The 20,087-nt window shown below is 55.9% G+C and overlaps 3 protein-coding genes across 8 annotated transcripts; 1 reads left to right on the top strand and 2 right to left on the bottom strand.

Moving 5' to 3' along the window:
- The first annotated feature begins 16 nt into the window (after positions 1-16).
- MRPS7 (mitochondrial ribosomal protein S7) lies at positions 17-3,285 on the top strand. 3 transcript variants are annotated; one of them, XM_080677161.1, is made up of 5 exons: positions 17-319; positions 854-1,045; positions 1,154-1,217; positions 1,596-1,763; positions 2,610-3,285. In XM_080677161.1, the coding sequence occupies exons 1-5, from the start codon at positions 237-239 to the stop codon at positions 2,829-2,831; spliced, it is 729 nt and encodes a 242-aa protein (XP_080533287.1). In that variant the 5' UTR covers positions 17-236; the 3' UTR covers positions 2,832-3,285. The 3 variants fall into 3 exon arrangements, with proteins under 3 accessions (XP_080533287.1, XP_080533288.1, XP_080533289.1); XM_080677162.1 differs by having other exon boundaries at positions 20-319; positions 1,596-1,710; XM_080677163.1 differs by having other exon boundaries at positions 181-319; positions 1,698-1,763.
- MIF4GD (MIF4G domain containing) lies at positions 3,140-7,657 on the bottom strand. Of its 3 annotated transcripts, none has more exons than XM_080677166.1 (6): positions 7,547-7,657; positions 6,154-6,282; positions 4,951-5,060; positions 4,619-4,774; positions 4,438-4,530; positions 3,140-3,891 (listed from the first exon to the last, which is right to left on the bottom strand). In XM_080677166.1, the coding sequence occupies exons 2-6, from the start codon at positions 6,233-6,235 to the stop codon at positions 3,664-3,666; spliced, it is 669 nt and encodes a 222-aa protein (XP_080533292.1). In that variant the 5' UTR covers positions 6,236-6,282; positions 7,547-7,657; the 3' UTR covers positions 3,140-3,663. The 3 variants fall into 3 exon arrangements, with proteins under 3 accessions (XP_080533292.1, XP_080533290.1, XP_080533291.1); XM_080677164.1 differs by lacking the exon at positions 7,547-7,657 and adding an exon at positions 7,202-7,332; XM_080677165.1 differs by lacking the exon at positions 7,547-7,657 and adding an exon at positions 7,101-7,304.
- Positions 7,658-8,231: 574 nt separating this feature from the next.
- On the bottom strand, positions 8,232-17,871 carry SLC25A19 (solute carrier family 25 member 19). Of its 2 annotated transcripts, XM_080677154.1 has the most exons (8): positions 17,721-17,871; positions 17,294-17,333; positions 15,154-15,323; positions 14,815-14,970; positions 12,532-12,702; positions 11,423-11,606; positions 10,684-10,814; positions 8,232-10,113 (listed from the first exon to the last, which is right to left on the bottom strand). In XM_080677154.1, the coding sequence occupies exons 3-8, from the start codon at positions 15,283-15,285 to the stop codon at positions 9,931-9,933; spliced, it is 957 nt and encodes a 318-aa protein (XP_080533280.1). In that variant the 5' UTR covers positions 15,286-15,323; positions 17,294-17,333; positions 17,721-17,871; the 3' UTR covers positions 8,232-9,930. The 2 variants fall into 2 exon arrangements, with proteins under 2 accessions (XP_080533280.1, XP_080533279.1); XM_080677153.1 differs by lacking the exon at positions 17,294-17,333.
- Between the last annotated feature and the right edge of the window lie 2,216 nt (positions 17,872-20,087).

Genomic DNA, 20,087 nt, shown 5'->3' with positions numbered 1-20,087 from the left:
TGGGCGGGGCCTGCATGGGGGCCTGAGAGGAGCGAGCGCCTGACTGCGACGGGTAACGGGAGGGCGAGTGTTTCCTTTTGATTCTTGCCTTTGGACCTCGGGATTAGAGACTCTTAACGCCCTGATTGATGGGGTGATGCGCAGATTGAGGACTCCGCGGAGCCTTTTCCTCGTCTTCCGTCACTCGCTCAGGCACGCCGAGGGCAGTTCTTGTGGGGTCCTCGAGGCAAACCAAGATGGCTGCCCCCTTGGTGAAGGCAGTGCTCGGGTGCTCGGACCTAACACTGAGCGTATGGAGGACTGTCCTGCGGTTCCCAGGGTGAGAGGGCGGCGGGCAGCTGGGAGGCCGCTTGGGTTTTCAACGAGAGACCTGCGAGGAAGGAAAGGGGCCGCAGGCAAGACGCGCGGGACCTGGAGCCAGCCTGGAGGCCGGGATATCTGGGTCCAAAGCTCTTAACTAGCAGCGTGACTTTGGGCCAATCGGAAGGCTTGGTAACTGCCTCCTGCCCGCGGGGGTTCTAACTCAGTTAAAAGGATGGTCTTGCTAAAGAGCTCAGAGTTGGGGTTTTCTGTGTTGGGAGTTGGGGGGAGAGATGCATAGGCGGGCGTCCACCCTGAGGTTCAGGAGTCTGCCCTTGTCGTTGGCACTGGACGAGGAGGAAGCCTTCCTGGCCTGTTTTGGGGAGGTCCTTCTACCTCTTGAGACAAGAGCCAGAATTATTGCTGTTCAAGGTTGGGCCAGCGGTTTACGCGCCGCTCCCTAGTCAGTGGGCTGGCAAACATGCCTATTATTAAGTCAAGCCTTTCCACTTGTGGAGTCAGCTTTGCCCGCCTCCTCTTGCCGGTCTCCCAGGTTAACCCAGGTGAGGTGGAGCCGCTATAGCGCAGAATTCAGGGATCCCCTGATGGATAAGGAATATTACCGCAAGCCCTTGGCAGAGCTGACGGAAGAGGAGAAGTTTGAGCGGGAGCTCAGGAAGACTCAGCCCTTCAAAGCTGCCCCGTCGGCGAACACAAGCTCCGTGTTTGAAGACCCAGTGATCAGGTTAGAGGGGACACTTTCGTTCCCCTGGGTCCATCCCAGGGAGGATCTACAGTAAGGATTCTGGGACACGGCCTTGGAAAGCTCACCATGTTTCTTTTCTCCTTGAAGTAAATTCATCAACATGATGATGAAAGGGGGAAACAAGGTCCTGGCAAGATCCCTCATGACACAGGTAACTAGTTCCTCTCGGCTTGCTTTCTCTAGCTTTGCACTTGGCTCTTTCAGTTTAGCATGATAAAGAGTGGATTCACGAACCTGTCATTGAAATGAACTTCCGTGTGTGTGTGTGTGTGTGTGTGTGTGTGTGTGTGTGTGTGTGTGTTTTGGGGGCTTTCATGAAGCCCTGCAGGATGAACACCTGCCATTCCCCTTCCCTCCCCCAAACCTCATCCGCTCTTCCTGTCCTGGTGGAGGAGGAGGAGGAGGCATTTAAGAGCTTTGGCACTGCTCCAGAAGAGCGGGATGATGGGAGTGAAGGGCAAGGTACTCGCTGAGCTGGGGAAACCGTTCAGGACGCCCGGGCAGCCCCTGCCACTGAGTCCCGTTGCAGACTCTGGAAGCTGTGAAAAGGAAGCAGTTTGAGAAGTTCCATGCTGCTTCTTCAGAGGAACAGGCAACCATTGAACGCAACCCCTACACCATCTTCCACCAGGCCCTGAAAAACTGCGAGCCTGTGATTGGGCTGGCACCCATCCTCAAGGGTGGCCGTTTCTATCAGGTGGGTGGTCAGGGCAGGGAAAACAAGATGGGGGAGGGGTTCTTGCAGGTGGGAGGGACCAGAGTTGGATCAAGATTAATAGCTTTCTAGGGGCCAGAGACCAACAGGATCTGATCATGTGAGTCCCATAGTGTTAAAGGTGACAGAAAAGGAAGAGAACAAAGAAGTATCCAAGTGACCTCTTCTGGAGCCCCAGATCCCCCCAAACTTGTTCTGTCAGTTTCTCATGGTGAGAGGCTATATTTATATGTTTATACCTCATCCTTTATGCACCCGTGTCTAGCATAGTGCTTGACTTGTAACTGATGCTCCATCACCATTTGTTGAACTGAACGGTGCCCCCATTATAGTATTTAATTGTATTTCATTGTCATAAGTGGGTGTTCTCATCTTTTCCAGTGTAACCTTCATAAAAAGAGAGACTTTCTTATTGCTGTCTTTGTCCCTAGGGTCCGGCATGAAACCTGGTACACAGTGAGGGCCCGGCAAATGATTCTTGGACCAGAGGGTCTTATTTTTAGGCTCCTGTCATCTGAGCTGGCTGTCACCCCAGCTGATGGGGCTTTTCCCAATTGGTGCTTGTTACCAACTTGGCTGAGCTTCCATTTACAGGGAGAGAGGTCAGCGCTTAATGCGCATTTGCTCAGTGAATGCCCCTGATGTCTGCTACACTGAGCTTACCCACGGCTGAGGAAGCTCAGAGGAAAAGACAGGCCCCTCTCCTCAGGAGCCTCGTGAGGGCTGCCCCAGAGCGAACCTGTGGCCACTCCTTAGAGCTGGTGGAGGAAGGAGGCTGCGACCCTGGCTGATTCTCAGGCCAACTTGCCCATGTCCTGTCTCGCACAGGTCCCCGTGCCACTAAGCGACCGGCGCCGACGCTTCCTGGCCATGAAGTGGATGATCACCGAGTGCCGGGAGAAGAAGCACCGGCGGACGCTGATGCCAGAGAAGCTGTCGCAGGAGCTGCTGGAGGCTTTTCACAACCAGGGCCCTGTGGTCAAGAGGAAGCACGACATGCACAAGATGGCTGAGGCCAACCGTGCCCTGGCCCACTACCGCTGGTGGTAGGAGCGCTAGGGGCGCCGGGAGCCGCCCAGGCTCTCTGCTGCGAGAAACAGTGTGAGCCGCTGCTACGATGGAAAGTACCTGCGCCTAAGGATGTAGTTCCTTTTCAAGGGCGGGCCTCCCAGGAAGGATGGTGCAGTGTGTTTACCGCTTTAGTCTTTCCGCTGTGGGCTAGAACTCCCTCCCCCTGTCCCATCTCCTTGCAAAGAGGCAATGCGTGGACTTGGATTCCCCCCAAGGAACTTAGGGCCCATCCAGCCTTCTCTTCCATCTGCTTGGGGTGGACCTTTGGGTGATGAAAGGAAGCATTTTAGTATCTGAAAGGTTTATTAGGAAATTCTCCCCCTGAACTGTGTAGCATGTGATACAGTACTGCCACCCATGAAAACTGATTGGAGGAAATACACCTGTTTCCAAAGTGGTCCTTATACAAAACATATAAAAGTTTCTGCTGTGACTTGTGCTCTGCACCTTTCCCCCTTGACATTCCAAAGCATTCTACCAGTGGCTATGGGTCCCCATTTTACAGACGGGAAACTGAGGTGCCAGTGGTTACACAGTGCAGTGGTTGTTAGGAGTTGCCCTTCTCTTCCCCGGCCAGGTGGGAGAGACTGAGGGGTGGGGGGAGGAGGAGGGGGCAGGTCTGTGTAGTGTTTTCCCCAATCCCCGCAGGAGGAGGAGGAGATGCTCAGGGCAGAACCCCTGGATAAGTGGGGAACCTCGGGAGCTGCTGGAAGGCTGGAAGTGAAAGCCTTTGGAGAGGCAGACTGCTGCCAGGTGGGAGGTGGGTGGAGGCAAGGCCAGTGCTGCTGGGAGGGAAGCCTGGCCTGGAGGCCTAGTCAGAGACCTCGCTGTAGTAATACTTGTGGGCAGCTGGGGTCGTCTTCCAGCCAGCTGCCCGGAACTCGGTGATCTCCAGCAGCAGCAGCTGGGCCAGGGAGCTGAGGTCGGTCAGGAGCAGGAAGCCATCCCGGATCAGGACAAAGAGCTCATCCATTCGCTGCCTGTTCATCTTCTCCAGCTGCTCCCCGACGCGGTGCAGCTGCAGCACCAGGCAGTCCACCTGCAGGGACAGTGGGAGGTGAGCCCCAGGCAGGCCCAGCCTGTCACACAGAGCAGCCATTTACTGAGCTCTCCCTGCGTGCCAGACACTGCGTGGCCCTAGACACACATTTTCCCACGTCATCCTCACACCACCCAGTGGGTAGTACCCATGATAGGAAGCAAGTTCAGGGACTTGCCTAAGGTTCATCTGGGCCCGGCAGACACAGGCCCTGTCTGCAAACTGCAGCTGAACCCCGCTTCCTCTCCCCCACACTGCCTGGCCCTGGTGTGGTTTCTGCCAGCAGTGTCCGCAGCCGGCCCAGGCTCTCGCCATTTTGTAGGTTGGCTGTCCTGCTGGGAGGAAGCCGCTGAGCCAGGAGGTTTTGGCTGCTCTGTTCTGGGTCAGTTCCAGACTTGGCAGCTTGTCCTGTAACTGACAGGCCTTAACGGCCCCCCTGGCTCCTGCCCCAGCAAGTTATGCCCTCAAGCCTCCATGGACCCTGGGCTGGTCTGAGCTGAGCTAAAGCCTGCCCACCCCCCAGCCTTCCGGGCCAGGGCCACCCACCTCCTCCTCCTCGCTCAGACTGTCGGGCTGGGCCAGCCGGAAGAGGCAGTCATAGACGGGGTTCACCAGGGCCATCATGGGCATGTTGTTCACCTGTTGGGGATAGCAGGGGTCAAAGCACTGGCTTAGTGGCCTCAGGAGACAGGCCGTCTGCTGCACAGGGTGGCTGTGGTGGCCTCACCCTCAAGTAGTCGAAGATGTTGCAGATAAAGGTGACATAGCAGACCCAGCCCCGCGGGGAGCGGGCGCGCAGCTGCTCCCGAGCCTGGTACTCCTGCTGCAGCCGGTTGAGGAGTCCACGCCGGAAGACACTCTGGCCTGCTTGCTTGCTCTCTGCCTGTGAGCCAGAGGAAGGATGGCGGCGTTAGGGGCGGACAGTGTTATCACAACCCCCACCTGAGTTTCCGTGGCTGAGGACCCTCTCCTCCTCTCTCTGCCTGAGGGAAGTCCTTCGCATCTCTGCCCACTCCTGAAGCAAAGTGTCTCCCCACTTCTCCACCAACGCTACCCAACCTGAATAATGGCATAGCACATGCGTCCTGCTTCCTTGCTGAACACGCGGTCCTGCAGAGAATGGTCCACAATCACATTGGCCACTTTCTCCAAGTCCACGGCACCTGGATCTGGGGTAGAGACAGGCAGGCAGTCTCGACCTGCTTAATTATCACATTTGCCTCCACCTGCTCCTAAGAAGGACTGGAGATGTTTACAAAAGAGCACAAACATTACATGCTTACATTTCACTTAGAGATCAGAAAACACAGTAGCCACACACAGGCACAGCTCCGCCTGGGGCCTCCGAGGCCCAATCAGAGGCCACGGGGAAGGTCATGTAGCTGACAGACTAATCAAAGAAGGCTAGTTTTTGAGGACAGATCTTACGGCACTAGGTCGAGGAAGGAACACTGTCTTTGACAGCAGTTCTACAGGAGCAAGTGTTCTTAGAACACTCCCATGAGGCCCTGACATGAGCAGGCCAGGCAGGGCCTCCCCCACAAGCTCAGCTTGGCATGTGATGGGCACTGCCAGTTGTTAACCGAGTCAAACTTCTGTCCTGAGTGCTGCGGGGAGGCCTTGGTCCAGGACAATGACCCTATCTCCTCTGCCAAGCAGAACACTCCATCCTCTGTCCCGACTCAGGCAGCTCTGCACGTTCAAGAGCGCTGGCTGCAGCAACACAGAAACCAGGTCCAATTTAAGGACTTACAGAGCAGGAACTGTGTTCTCTGTGTCCCACGCCCCTTTCATGAGCACCTAAAAGTTACAAGGCCCTGGCCGGTTTGGCTCAGTGGATAGAGCGTCGGCCTGTGGACTGAGGGGTCCCGGGTTTGATTCTGGCCAAGGGCACATGCCTGGGTTGCAGGCTTGATCCCCAGTGGGGGGCGTGCAGGGGCAGCTGATCAATGATTCTCATCATTGATGTTTCTATCTCTCTATTCCTCTCCCTTCCTCCCTAAAATCAATAAAAATAATTTTTTAAAAATTAAAAGTTACAAGGAAGGCTTTAGATACTGAGAGGTGACTATGAGTAACACTCCCAAATACTGGCCTGAATGTAGCTTCTCTTTTGGTTTGAGAGTTATGTTGCTGACTCCTATTCACAGAAATCAAAGGGAGAGAGAGGGCTGGACATTCCCAGGCTAAGGCTCAGTCCTCCGATCCTGGCCCCGTGTCTGCAGCTCCAGACCCAGGCTCAGGAGGGCTCCCCATGCTCACCTTTGAGTGCTGTCTTCAGCAGCTGCTGGGTCTCTGCATCGAAAGACTGGATTTTATACTCCTCTCTACCAGGCTCCCCCATGACATCGGCCCCAGCAGCTCTGTACTGGGCGGGGTTAGTGACAGCACCTGGGGAGGAGGGGAGGTGAAGGGGGAGGCCTCAGATGTGGAGAGTGAGGCCGGGATTCCCAGACTACAGGCCCTGCTGGGCTGGCCACTGCTTGGGACAGGTACTCCTGGGCAGTCCTTGGCATTTGATAGTTGGCTGAGTGCCCACCAAGCTTGGCTTCTGGTGGAGACTGGGCACCAGCCAAGCACCTGCTGTTTAGTTTAGGAACCCCTGTAGCTTCTGGGATTACATAAGAGCAAGAGATGAAGCGTGAAAGCGCCAACCCTCCAGTCCCAACAGGAGGCAGAGTTATTCTCAGCTGATACCAGGGGTGGGGTGGGGTGCGCTGGGCTGAGGGTGCAGGCACTTGCCTGCCCATATAAACCGGCTTGAAGCTGCTGGCTCCGCAAGATTCTGGGCGAATGAGAAGGCTAGGGGGTTGGAGGTGGAGCGGGGGGCCCTCCAAGCTGCGCACAGCTGTCCCAGCTTTAGCCAGAGCACTTCTATCCTCAGAACCCTTCCACACCTCGCGTGGGGGCGGGCCTGAGCGGGTGGGTGGAGACTTCTTTGCCGCCCTGCAGGTTGGGAGCCCAAACTTCCCGCCCTGATCAGCGCCCCCCGGAATGGGGACGGACTGGTTATACTAGCCTCCTGAGTGGCAGAACTCCAGCCCTGCCCACTCAGGACTCCAGTTCCTCAGCTGGTCCATTCTAGGTCCTTCCTCTTAAAGAGGGGCGCGGGAAGACGTGTCCCTCAGAGGTAGTCCCGAACTGGAGCCCCCTTCTGGACTCGGTGCCACCCCCCTGGTCAAGGGAGACGACCTTAGGGGTCTCCAGACCTGGGCAGCTTCCCTAAGGCCGGAACGCCGCTCCCGGCGCAGCAGAACCCGCCGTCCGGTGTCCCGCAGGAGAGAGAGGCGGCGTGAGCGCCAGGACCCACCTGCCCGGCCGGTGCCGCGCCCGCGAGCCCGGAGGCCGTTCGGCGGGCATGGTGCGCGACACCCACGTCCGCGCCACCGCTGGTGAGAACCGCGCCTGGCCGCGGCTTAGGTCATTTCCTACCGCGGCGCCGGGGCGGGCATGGGCGGGGCCTGCGGGTGGGCGGGGCCTTGGATGGGCGGGGTCTTGGATGGGCGGAGGCGGCTTCGCCCCGACAGCGCCACCTGCCGGAGCCCCGGTGCCTCGACTCTCTCTCCTGGCCGGCCCCGAGGCCCTCGGCGTGGGAAGGGGCCGGGCTGCCGGGACCCCCGCGACACCGCTCCCACTGCCCCTGTTCTCTCCTCACCCGTTTCGCCCCCGGCCTGTCCGGGCCCAGGACAGCTCGTCGGCGCTGGGCCGGACCTGCTGCTCCGCCCGCATGAAGCCCCGGGTCTCAAGCGATGCCCCACGCCCGGGGCTCAGGTGGAAACCGGTCAGGAGCCTCCGCGGGGCCGCGCGGCGTGGGAGGGGCCGTGGGGGGCGTGGCCCGTACCCGGGCGGCCGGAGGGAGCCCGGGGGAAGGGCAGAGATGGGTTGAGGGGTAGGTGCCTGCCGCGTTTCCCTCCACCCCCCAAGTTAGAAGAGAAGGGGGCAGGGGCGGAAGGGCTGGATCAAATCCCACTGCCCTCCTCTCCTGCTCCAGATACAGACGTTACGGGTAAAATAAGTTGAAAATCAAGGGGAAAGGATCCTCCTAGGTGCCAACTTGCAACCCCTAAGTGTTGGGGTGACCCTGAAGTTGAGCAAGCCCCTGGCTGCGTCTTTCTTGGCTGTGGCTGGCAGAGGCGCGGGCCAGCAGCGACAGGGCCATCCCTGAGGTCTGCCCTGGGTTGCAGGAGGGCACACAGAAGTGGCGGCAAGGAACTGCCTGTTCCCTTGGCTTAGACGAGAAGTATTGATGGCGGTGCCCTGGTGCCCGAGTGTCAGCTCCGTTAGGAGAGGCCGAAGCAGTCACCAGAAAACGCAGCAAAGGAAACCATGAGCAGGAGAGGTGAAGAAATAGAGTTTACTTCGATGGGATTTTGTAGAAAATACATTCAGGCAGCTGCCTCCTGCAGCTCCGAGCCCAGGACTTAGTGCCCAAACCCGGTGGGTGTCAGAGTGCCCTCCAGCCACAGCCTGGACCTTCATAATCCGCAGCCAAGAGCAGGCAAGCTTCAGGATTCGGGGTCCCAGACTTCACAAAGCCCCAGCCAAGACATGAAATAGCAACCAGGAGAGAAGGGGCCCGGGTTCCAGGGGGGCCCACGCCAGGCCTGCTCCCAGCGGGCGCCTTCATGAGTCAGGGTGGCCTGGAGCTGGAGCCAGAGTGGAGGAGACAGGGGGATCCTGGCTCCCGCTGCAGAGCACCCCCCCACAGGCCGAGTGCCCCTGGGGCTGGGAGATCTGGATGAGAAGGTGGCTGTGTTCTGTAGATTTTCTCCCCGCGCCCCCCGCCCACCCCTGGAAACTGAAGTTTCTCCCCGGGCCTAGATGGATGGGCTGGTTCCTATGCCCCTCTCCCCTGGGCACCTGCTGCCCCCTCACCAGGCTGCTGCCCAACCCCTTCCCTCTGCCACCCCATTCACTGGGCTGCGTCAGCGCGGGGCCCTTCTGGGGCTGCAGAGGAGACACACGGCCACATGCTGAGCTGAGGAAGACGCGGAGAGGGCCGCTGATGCTCAGCACCTGGCCAGCTGTGTGCCCCTACCCACCCAGGAGGGCTGCCCGCCCCCAAACGGAGCCATCCCAGGTGGACTGGGGTACAGGGCGGCTGCTTTTACCCACCTCCTCCCCTCGGCACAGCCCCCCACTTCCTGCAGGGCTGCAGTATCTGCCTTCCCGGAGCCCCTGCTGTGGCTGGTCCTGCGGGGGGTGGGGGTGGGGGTGAGGTGGTCAGAGAGTGACCAATTCAGCTTGGATTCCTCTCCCAGAACTAGAAGCCAAGCTGCCTGAGCCCGGCGGCTCCTGAGAAAATGGAATTGGGGAAGGCCGGCACAGCCGGTGTCCAGGGGAGGGGTGACTGGGGAGAAGGTGGAGGGGTAAGGTCAGGAATGCGCTCTTAGCCTTAGTGTCTATTAAACAAGCTGGTGGGAACCAGAGGCTAGGTGTGAGGACCAGACCCCTGCCTCGGGGGAGTCCCAGCCCTCAACCTCAGCTGTGGCCCCACCCAGGGTCCGGAGAGCTCTCCAGGCGGATGGGCTGGGAAGTGCCGGCAGCTGCTTCCCTTAGACCAGGGGTGAGAAACAGATAAGGCCCAAGAAATCATTTGGTCTGGCCCTGCCAAGGCATCAGGGGTGAGTTAAATGTTTGACCAAAGACAGCAGGCTAATGTTTAAGATGATAATTTTGAATGGCCAGCGAATGTTGTCATAAATATCCAAATGGCCCTCGGCAGGAAAAAGGGTCCCACGCCTGCCTTAGGCTGTGGGCTAGGCGGAGGGGAGACTTCGAGCTCCACTGGGGTGGCTGGGATCCCACCACGCCCTCAGTCCCCCTCCCCCGTGTCCGCAGGGAGAACACCCTTGCCCTCCCGGTGGCATCCAAGCTGGTGGGATGGAGGCTGCGGCCTCCCAGTGCTCGGTGCTCCCGACAGCCGGCCGGAGGGTGGGCCAGGAGCGCCTCTCAGTGCAGCAGAGATCATCGATCGAGTCTTACTTCAGGAGGTGGCTCTGGGGAGAGACCGCGGGCCACCTTCCGGCCCCGGGCCGGCTAGCTGTCTGCCTTCTTCATGCGGTGGAAGAGGTTACAGAAGAGCTCGTACCAGAAGAACATGAGGCCGGTGGAGAAGGCAGCCTTCAGCAGGCTGGGGGACAGGCCCTTGAAGAAGCCCGGCACGCCTTCCTCCCGCAGCACCTGCCTGGCGCAATCCAGGAGGCCCCGGTAGCTTCGAACCTGGGGAGAGGAAGGTTACTCCGGGTGAGGGGGGGGGATTACAACACGGATGTGGCTCTGTTCTTTTGTCAGTACAACGCCTAGCACAGCGCAGCTCCCAATAAATACGTGCCGGGTGACGGAATGGGTGCAAAAAAGACAGAGAAAAAGTTAACTCCTTCTTTCTCTTCCCGGTTGAAGTGCCTGGAACTCAGCGCTGGACGGAGCTCCTTCCCTCCTGCCCAGGCGGCTCCAGCTGCTTGTGATTCTTAAAGGCCCAGTGAGAGCTGGGGACCCTCTTCCCAGAGGCACCTCTGCCCCTCCCCCATCCCACCTGGTCCCTCTTGGGCAGCAGATCTGAACCTGGCCCTCATTAGCTCTTAGCCTGACCGGGGCCACCCTCCAGCCCGGCCTTCTCCAGGCGACCTTGCTCCCCGCAAAGGCTCCAGTAACTCCCGATGCCGATGACCATGCAGTGACGTCATGAAGAACCAAGTCCAAGCTCTGGAACTCAGCTTCCCTCTCTGCCCTGCCCTTCTCCCCCCTGCCCCGGGCTCCTCCCACCCCCAGTGGGGGCAGGGGACAGCTCACCTGGCCGAAGCTGGCTCGGGCCTGCTCGAACCCTCCGACCTGCAGCCGCTTCTTGAAGAGGTCCAGGGGATACGTGAGGGTCTTGCTGATGACTCCAGCTCCACTGCCACAGAGCAGGTTTTTGAGGTTCCCTGAACCAGAAAAGTGGGAATGAGGGGGGAAATGAGAAAAATGCAATTGAGGGTAGACAAATTCAAGATCATGAACTCTGTCCCCATAAAACAAAACCCCACAGCCATCCTTGCTCTCCGAGGAATTTAATCCAGGAGACAGAGAACCAGACACAGCCACTTCTGGCAAGAACGACAAGGGACCACCGATGGGACAGGTGGTGGCAGCTAGTGCTCTGCCTCCCCCGCTGGAGGCCATGAGGGCCTTGGGCTCTGCCCTGTCACTCGCTCAGGCTCGAGGGGAGCAGGATGTCCCTCCTCCTGCACATCCTTCCAAAGCAAACCCAAGCAGACACACAACCCCTCGCGGCAGCCTGCAGGCGGGCCTCGGCGGGAGCGAGAGCCTGAGCAGCGGCTGGAAAGGCCGCTGGTGCCCCTGATGGGTGTGGCCAGAGCTGGAAGCAAAGGCAGCTGGGAGCGGCCGCTCGGCAGAGCCGGGTTCAGAGCCCGGTGGTGTCTATGCTTCTGCCCGGAAACCTCTCTTTCCCACGTGAGGCAGAAGGAGACGTGATGTCTGGGGAGTGGGGTGGAAGGGAGACTTAGCTCCCCTTCTCGTGGGACCGTCTCACCGTTTTTCTTTCCTTCGGCTGGCGTGACCCACTCGTACACGCGCTTCAGCGAGTTGTAGAAGGAGAACTGGAAGCCGGCGTAGGGGAAGATGGCGATCAAGGTGGGGTTCAAGCCCTTGTAGAAGACCAAGGGGCCTTCGGTCCTGTACATGGTGGCCACAGCGGCCCGCAGGGTTTTGTACACCTGGATGCACACACGCAACTCGAGTGAGCGCGGCGCCGGTTTTAGCTTGAGAACACGGCCCACCACGTGCACGTCCCCGCTCCTACACACCCAGGAGCATTACTTCTCCTGCCAAGAGGACACAGAACGTGCTGGACAAATTCCAAGTGGGCTTCCCAGCGACCCCTCCAAGCTATCGACGTGACTGATGCACCCCCGTGCGGGCACAGAGCGCGTGTCCTTTGGAACAGAAGACGCGACATCCACCCTCGGGTGACTGGGTACATAAGTTATGACACAGCCATTAAAAAGGACACGGGAACATGGTGTAACTGCTAAAACAGGGGGAGGCCATCTGGGTGACTGACAGGGACTAATCCCCGAAGATCACAGCCAAGCCCAGGGGAGCAGGCAGCGTCTGTGGAGGAAACGAACACAGGCAGGGACACCGGGCCCCAGGGTGCCCAGGTCACAGTACATCTCCCTTTCGCCCTGGCCTCACACACACATGCACACACACGCTACTACCGTATGTCCAGGAAACATAAGAGTATGGGGGAGGGGTCTACTTCAGGGTGTAATCCCTTGCTTTCACTCAATAAGTTCTTCCCGAAGTCTGAACTTAGTTACCCATTTCCTCCAACCCATCCTTTGTGGGAACCAACAACAGTCTCACAATAACATCGCGATCAGCGATCTGACCTGGGGTCTCAGGCTCCCAGGCGCCTTCCCTGCCAGGCCCCTGGGTGGTGGGTCCCGATTCCCACCTGGAGGCACTGGCTCCCCCGTGAGGCCTGAGCACACCGCTGGGTCTCACAAAGGGACTGACTGACGGGGAGACTGAAAACCCCGCCTCCTCCAGCTTTGCTCCCTCTCAGGAAAAGAGCCCCAACCCCTGGGCCACCTTCGGTTACTCGGGCGCCCCTTCTCTGGCCGGGCCACTTACCTTGGGCTCACCCTGAGCTGCAAAGCGGGTGCGCAGGACGTCCACGGGGTGCACGGCGAGGGTGGCCATGCAGGCAGACAGGCCGCCGCACACGAAGTGCACGGAGAAGTCTCGGGCGTCGTGCACGCCGGCTCTGTGCACCAGCTCGGTCAGCATTTCAAACGACAGAAACTGCAAGAGCACACGAGAAGGTCACTGACAAGCACCCAAAGAGACCACCTATGACCCATGACCCATGACCCGGGAAAGAGTCCTCCTGAGCAGTGACAATACCATAGACATGACTTTGTGCAGCTCAGATGCCATGTTAGACTCTGCTGGAGTTGAGCCAAGTACTCAAAAAGGTTAAAGAAAATAGGAGAGAAAACTTTTATATAAGAAAAATTCTAGGCCAGCTGGCGTGGCTCAGGGGCTGAGCGTTAATCTGTGAACCAGGAGGTCACGGTCGATTCTAGGTCAGGGCACGTGCCCTGGTTGAGGGCTCGATCCCCAGTGGGGGGTGTACAGGAGGCAGCCGATCAATGATTCTCTCATCATCATTGATGTTTCCATCTCTCTCTCCCTTCCTCTCTGAAATCAATAATAAAGATATGTTTAAAAAGAAAATTCTACTCATTAACTTCGTTTCCTGAAACCTGAGAAAAGGTGGCCGTTATGAGAGCCTCGGCAGGGGACCCCTCCAGGGCGGCCGGCGGCAGTGACATTGAGAAGCATTCCGCCCGGAGCGAGGCTTCTGATGGGAGGATTCCACACATCCCATGTTCCACAGTGTTCCCTGCTTCCGCTCCAATCTCCCTCCAGCCAGTTTGAGACGGCTCGGGGTCCCAGAGCCCAGGGGGCTGTGCCGACTCACAAGCTGCAGCACCTGTGCCAGGTGCGCCGATGGGACAGCCATGAGATGTGCAGATGTGACGTCATAGGAAGGGCAGGCAGCGCTAGCTCTCCAGGTGGGAATCCTGGCTCTTCCACTTTCCAAAACGATTTTTTTTAAAAAATATATTTTATTGGTATTTCACAGAGAGGAAGGGAGAGGGATAGAGAGCTAGAAACATCGATGAGAGAGAAACATCGATCAGCTGCCTCCTGCACACCCCCCACTGGGGATGTGCCCACAACCAAGGTACATGCCCTTGACCGGAATCGAACCCGGGACCTTTCAGTCCGCAGGCTGACGCTCTATCCACTGAGCCAAACCGGTTAGGGCTAAAACGATTTTTTAAATGTATTTTTTATTGATATTTACCGAGAGGAAGAGAGAGGGATAGAAAGTTAGAAACATCAATGAGAAAGAAACATCCATCAGCTGTCTTCTGCATGTCCCCTATTGGGGATTGAGCCTGCAACCAAGGTACATGCCCTTGATCGGAATTGAACCCGGGACCCTTCAGTCCATGGGCTGATGCTCTATCCACTGAGCCAAACCGGTTAGGGCCACTTTCTAGCTGCTACTTTGGGTTAATTATTTAAGCTCTCTCTGCCTCAGTCTTCTTGTCTGTAAAACAGGGATGACAACAGAACCTTTCTCAGAGTACTGCTGCGGGGTGACAGTGAAATGGTTAACAGGGCCTGGCTCACAGTGAGCACTGGGCAGGGGCTCCACCCCACGTGTCACATACGTGGAGATAAACCGGCCCTCAGCTGAAGGATGAGCAAGCCCCACCGCTTATAGCAGGGGTCCTCAAACTTTTTAAACAGGGGCCATTCACTGTCCCTCAGACCGTTGGAGGGCCGGACTATAGTTTAAAAAAAAACTATGAACAAATTCCTAGGCGCACTGCGGGCCTGGGATGAGTCGGCTGCTAAGCAGGACAGGCAGAGGCACCCGGCGGGCCGGATCAATGTCCTCGGCGGGCCGCATGTGTCCCGCGGGCCGTAGTTTGAGGACGCCTGGCATAGCTCGCTTAACCTCTCTGATCCACGCGTCACTTGCTCTTACCTTCCTCACAATGCTGTTGGGGAGTTCAAAGGAAGCACAGATGTGGAAATGCAATTTTGAAAAATGAGAAGCATTGTGTCACCATTTGCCAAGTCCCATTGGGAGTGTGATGTCCAGGTCGCCTCCCAGGCGCAACACCTAATGTTCGTTGGGTGCTCAGTCTCTGGGGTGGGGGGCGTGGGGGAGGGAAGGCTATGGAACAGCTCAGTCTGACTCAGTCAGTCTGTCAGGTTCCCGGTGAGACACGTGAGAAGTGTGATGACAGCCTCCTGCTGCCCGACCCCGTGTCCTTGTGCTGCTCCGTTGAGCAACCCGACCCCAGGGGCCTGGCGGCTCCCCGCACCTACTTGGACAGCTCCGTAGCCGATGGAGAGAAGCTGGGCGGGAATGTGTCCCTTCCAGAAGGCCGTGGGGCCCTCCTCCCGCAGGATCTGTCTCCCGGCCTGCAGGATCCCATGGTACTTGGCGTTGGGGTCACTGCGAGACAGGCGCTCAATCTGAAGCTAGGAACGAAAACGGAAAGGTCAGGACCGGAGGGGCGGGGCTGGATGGGAAGGCGAGATTTCAGTGAAGGCAACAAAGGCAACGTTCTCCACAAAATTCCAAGCTTTTAGCAACTGCTTTGGCATGAAAGAGTGAACTTGTCCTCCAGTCCGTCCCTCACGTGGGAAGAGGGGAGAGGGTACCTGGAAACGGATCTTGATGACGTCCAAGGGGCTGATCAGCGCCCGAGTGACAAGTCCAGACACAGACCCAGCCACCGCCACCTCGAACTTGGAGATGCTCCTGTCATCTGCTTTGGGGTCATAGCCGACCATCCCTGCCTCTGGCCCATACAATGTCCATCAGCTTCAAGCTAAACGCCAAAAACAGGAGGAAACACCAGATCAAGTTCTCCGGGTCTCCGCTCACACATCACCCGCTCTGAGCAGCCCTCCCTGACCAGCCGTCTGAAACGGCGCCTGCCTGGGACGCAGCACAGAACAGAGAGAACATCACTATAGGTCTGGATGTGTGCCCTGCTTAGATTTTAAAAGTTTAAGAATCGATTGCCAATTCCAGGTGATGTGAACCAAGCTGTCCGTGGTTGAGAACCGTTGTTGGAGAGGGGTTTTACACACTAGCACGGGTGTACAATGGCATGCATTGCATCGCTGTTTGTAAAACTAGGTATGACACAAACGCTTATCAATGGAGAGGCGGATAAATACAGAGTCACATCCATGTGCTGCATACTATGCAGCCATTAAAAAGAATGAACCAGCCCTGGCCGGTTTGGCTCAGTGGGTAGAGCGTCAGCCTGTGGACTGAAGGGTCCTGGGTTCGATTCCAGTCAAGGGCACATGCCTGGGTTGTGGGCTCGATCCCCAGTGTGGGGGATACAGAAGGCAGCTGATCAATGATTCTCTCTCAGCATTGATGTTTCTCTCTCTCGCTCCCTCTCTCTTCCTCTCTGAGATCAATAAAAATATATATATTAAAAAAAAAAGAATGAACCAGCGCTATACACATGGAAAAGATGTCCACGATAGATTGAAACATGAAAGAAAAAGCAGGTTTCAGAACAGTATGTCTAGTGCCGTGGTCGGCAAACTGCGGCTCGCGAGCCACATGCGGTTCTTTGGCCCCTTGAGTGTGGCTCTTCCACAAAATACCATGGCCTGGGTGAGTCTATTTTGAAGAAGTGGTGTTAGAAGAAGTTTAAGTTTAAAAAATTTGGCTCTCAAAAGAAATTTCAATCATTGTACTGTTGATATTTGGCTCTGATGACTAATGAGTTTGCCGACCACTGGTCTAGTGTAACCCCATCTTTGCAAAAGAAAAACAGCAAGACCTAAATACACTTTGTTCAGCTGTATAACGCATGGGGGAAAAATCTGTGACAACACCCCCTCCCCCCGCAGTTGGTCAAGTTACCTTTGGGGGAAGGGTTGGCAAGGGAAGAGGGAAAGAGAGAGAGAGAGAGAGATCTGATCTATGTGAGAGTGAACATCAATCAGCTGCCTCCTGCACGTCCCCCCACCTGGGATCAAGCCAGAAACCCAGGCTTGAGCCTAGACCAGGAACTGAAATGGCAACCTTCTGGTATAAGGGTGGACACCCACCCATTGAGCCACACCAGCCAGGGCCCACCATTGATTCCTTTTCTCCTCTCACCCACCCTGGACTCTGTCCCCACCACTCCCTCAGCCCCGAGCCCTCACTTTTCTGAAAATACCAAAGTAATGCTCCAATCCACCCTCAAAACCAGCACGAGATTTCCACGGACCTCTATCAGCAAAGTATTAAAATGACATTCTATTAAAATGTCAATGATGTGAGCCCCCCCAAGCCCTGCCAGGAATGTGCCCATTTCCTGGTACCTTTTCTGATCCCCTCGAAGGAGGACACCTGGCCTTTCCCATCCCCTTCTCTGTAACATGAACTCTGTTTTTCCCCAGACCCCTGTGAGGAGCCCTTTAAACACAGAGAGCTGAAAACAGGTCCCAGCAGTTCAGAGAGGGAGGGGGACGGAGGGAGAGCCTCTCCGGCTCCCAGGGACTGCGAGGTCCCAGGCTGTGGGGAAAGGAGCTATTTCCATAACGCAGCAGCTCTGCATAGCGGGACCGCACCTTGGATCTTAGCGCCCAACTCGGGCTCTGCCTCTCCCAGGGACCCGGGCAGGTTTATTTAACCTGGGCTCAGTTTCCCCTTCTGGAGAGTGGGGATGACGCCTGCCCCGCCTAGCCCAGATTGCTGCCATAGGGGACAAGCTTTGTGAAAGTGGTAAAGTCTCAGACCCCTGAAAGGGCTGGTTAAATATAGTCAGTCCTGTGGTGGCCTTACTTTTTCTGCTGTTCAAAATTTCCTTCTTGTACCAATAAATCTAAAGAGACAAAAATAAAAATGAAATATGATTATATGTTTGGTACATATAACACAGCACCCAGAAGATGGGGGGCCTCGGGTGTGAGTGGCAGGGCGGGTGGGGCGTGTGTAACCCCTTCTCTTACTGCGGAAGCCCCCGGTGTCCGGGTCTGCAGCCTGCCCATGTGTTCAGCTAAGGCTCTCTGCAGATGTACCCGCGTGTAGACACAGGTGTCTAGGTGTGCTTCGGGGCGTGTCCCCGAGTCCGAGATGATGCCCGCGAGGTGGGCACCCGCGTGTACAGGTGCCCCGGGTGTGTGTGTGGTTTCGCCCTCCTGCGTCCCTGAAGAGGCTTCTCAGGTCAGGCATAACACACGTGCGTACGTCCCCGCCCCCGCGTGAATACCTGCGCATGTGTGCTCCCTCCGGGGACAACGGTGCAGGTGTCCGAACCGGCGGCGAGACGCGCGGAGGTAGAGGTCACTCACGCCGCTCGGAGGGCACCGCCCGGCTCTACTAGCTCGGCTCTCCCTCCTTCCTCACGCAGTCTTAACAGCAAAAGTCAACTGCGCCCCGGCAGTAAGTGACGGGCGCCTGGGCCAATCACCGCGCAGCTTCCGACAGACTTTGGGCCAATGTTTGGACAGTCGTCAGCCGGCTAACACCGCCCACAAGGTGTCACTGGGTAATGTAGTCCTTCGCTACCAAGGCTCCCCCCCCCCCCTGCGAGGCGCAGAGCCTCCTGGGAGATGTAGTCCTGCAGGGCGCGCGTGCGCGGATGTTACTCAAACATCGGAAGGAAGCGGGTTCCGAAGTCAGGCCCCACGAAGTCGCTGTGCTGAGTACCGCGGTGGCTCAATCAGCCTGCAGGCGGGTGGAAGGTTAGGGAGCGCTGAACTTGACCCGCTTGGAAAAGATGGCGGGAAGCTAAGCAAAAACCTGGAGGAAAAGGAGGAGAGAATAGGTGGGCTTTTAAGACCGGGAAGAGGACGGCAAAAATAGGTTTTGTTTCCCCCTAGGGTTTATTACGAGTATTTTCTCATTATAAAACTATATGGACACATTACAGAAGATGTAGAAATGAAGAGGGAAATGACTCATCCTACCGCTCTCAAGCAATGTCAGCGTTTTGCAAGACACCAATTTCTAACTGATTTTTAAATTGCATTTTTCACATTAGTGCAATCATTTTGACGCACAATTTAAAAACATTTTATTGCACAATATAAAACATTTCATACAGGTACAAAAGTAGAGAAAATAGCCTAATGAACCATCATATAGTCATTACTCAACAATTAACCAACTCATGGTCAATCTTGTTTCCGCTGTACCTCTGCCGACCTCACCCCTCCCCTCCAACATTATTTTGAAGTAAATACTAGACATCCTATTATTTCACCAGTAAACATTTCAGAATGTATCTTTAAAAGACAAACAGCCACCAAACTATCACCCCCACTTTAAAAAAATCTATTTCCTAATATCAATTAGTGTTTAAATTTTCCTGATTGGCCTATAAATGTCATTAAAAAAATGTTTGGTCCTGACGGGTGTGGCTCAGTAGATAGAGCGTCGGCCTGCAGACTGAAGGGTCCCAGGATGGATTCAGGTCAAGGGCATGTACCTTGGTTGGGGGCACATTCCCGGTAGGGGGTGTGCAGGAGGCAGCTGAACATCTCTCATCGATGTTTCTAACTCTCTATCCCTCTCCCTTCCTCTCTGTAAAAATCAATATTTATTTGATTTAAATATATATATATTTTAAAAAGTTTGTCTGAATTGAGATCCAGACCATACATTGCAACTTAAGTCTTTTTTTTATTTTTTAAAAAAATATATTTTATTGATTTTTTACAGAGAGGAAGGGAGAAGGAGAGAGAGTTAGAAACATCGATGAGAGAGAAACATCAATCAGCTGCCTCCTGCACACCCCCTACTGGGGATGTGCCCGCAACCAAGGTACGTGCCCTTGACTGGAATCGAACCTGGGACCCTTCAGTCTGCAGGCTGACGCTCTATCCACTGAGCCAAACTGGCCAGGTCCCATGGCGTTGTTTTAACGTCTTCCCCTGCCCTCCCATATTCTCTGCATATTGGTGGTTACATCTAAAAGGTCAGATCGGTTTGACTTTTTACAAGAATCCTAATACCTGCATGTTTCTCATTGTGGGATGTTTTCAGCCATTGGTGACCATGGCCTTGCTAAGGGCTGTAAATGATGACACCATTGTAGCTTTATTAGCTGAAATACCTGTGAAGAAGAGCATTCCCTTCATTGGCTAACTGATTACATGAAGTACACGTCATATAAGAAAGACATGCTAGGTGCATAATCCTTTCCCGTTAGCAATTTAGAAATAATTGGGTCCCTCGTATGTCCAAAGGATATTGATCAATGAGGTTTATTAATATTATCATTATAAACACACATGGATTTACACCTTTTTTAAAAAAAAAATGATTTCAGAGAGGGAGGGAGAGGGAAAGAGAGATAGAAACATCAATGAGGAGAGAGAATCATTGATTGGCTGCCTCCTGCACGTCCCCTATTGGGTATTGAGCCCACAACCCGGGCATGTGCTCTTGAACAGAATTGAACCCAGACTCTTCAGTCCACAGGCCGACACTCTATCCGCTGAGCCAAACCAGCCAGGGCTTTTGGTTCTTTTTCAATCCACTATAGTTATGATCCTAATTGATGCTCCCATTTCCCCATCTTTGGCAGTGGGTCCTATTCACGTTGGCACATGAATCCTTTTGACAAAATGAC

The sequence above is a fragment of the Plecotus auritus genome (genome assembly GCF_963455305.1).
Source record: "Plecotus auritus genome assembly, chromosome: 7".
Classification (NCBI taxonomy): domain Eukaryota; kingdom Metazoa; phylum Chordata; class Mammalia; order Chiroptera; family Vespertilionidae; genus Plecotus; species Plecotus auritus.
Note: the sequence above shows the minus strand (reverse complement) of the source record. Positions and strands in the feature narration are given on the sequence as shown.

Bases quoted from the DNA above. Each gene is read 5' to 3' on its own strand.
- MRPS7 (XM_080677161.1), top strand. From the start codon at position 237: ATGGCTGCCCCCTTGGTGAAGGCAGTGCTCGGGTGCTCGGACCTAACA. The intron at 1,046-1,153 runs GTTAGAGGGGAC...TTCTCCTTGAAG, and splicing joins TTTGAAGACCCAGTGATCAG to TAAATTCATCAACATGATGA. The intron at 1,764-2,609 runs GTGGGTGGTCAG...TGTCTCGCACAG, and splicing joins AGGGTGGCCGTTTCTATCAG to GTCCCCGTGCCACTAAGCGA.
- MIF4GD (XM_080677166.1), bottom strand. From the start codon at position 6,235: ATGGGGGAGCCTGGTAGAGAGGAGTATAAAATCCAGTCTTTCGATGCA. The intron at 5,061-6,153 runs GTGAGCATGGGG...TCTCTACCCCAG, and splicing joins GCTGAAGACAGCACTCAAAG to ATCCAGGTGCCGTGGACTTG. The intron at 3,892-4,437 runs GTGGGTGGCCCT...CTGTCCCTGCAG, and splicing joins GTCTGAGCGAGGAGGAGGAG to GTGGACTGCCTGGTGCTGCA.
- SLC25A19 (XM_080677154.1), bottom strand. From the start codon at position 15,285: ATGGTCGGCTATGACCCCAAAGCAGATGACAGGAGCATCTCCAAGTTC. The intron at 11,607-12,531 runs GTAAGTGGCCCG...GTGTGCATCCAG, and splicing joins CAGCTCAGGGTGAGCCCAAG to GTGTACAAAACCCTGCGGGC. The intron at 10,114-10,683 runs GTGAGCTGTCCC...TCCTCTCCCCAG, and splicing joins CCCGAGCCAGCTTCGGCCAG to GTTCGAAGCTACCGGGGCCT.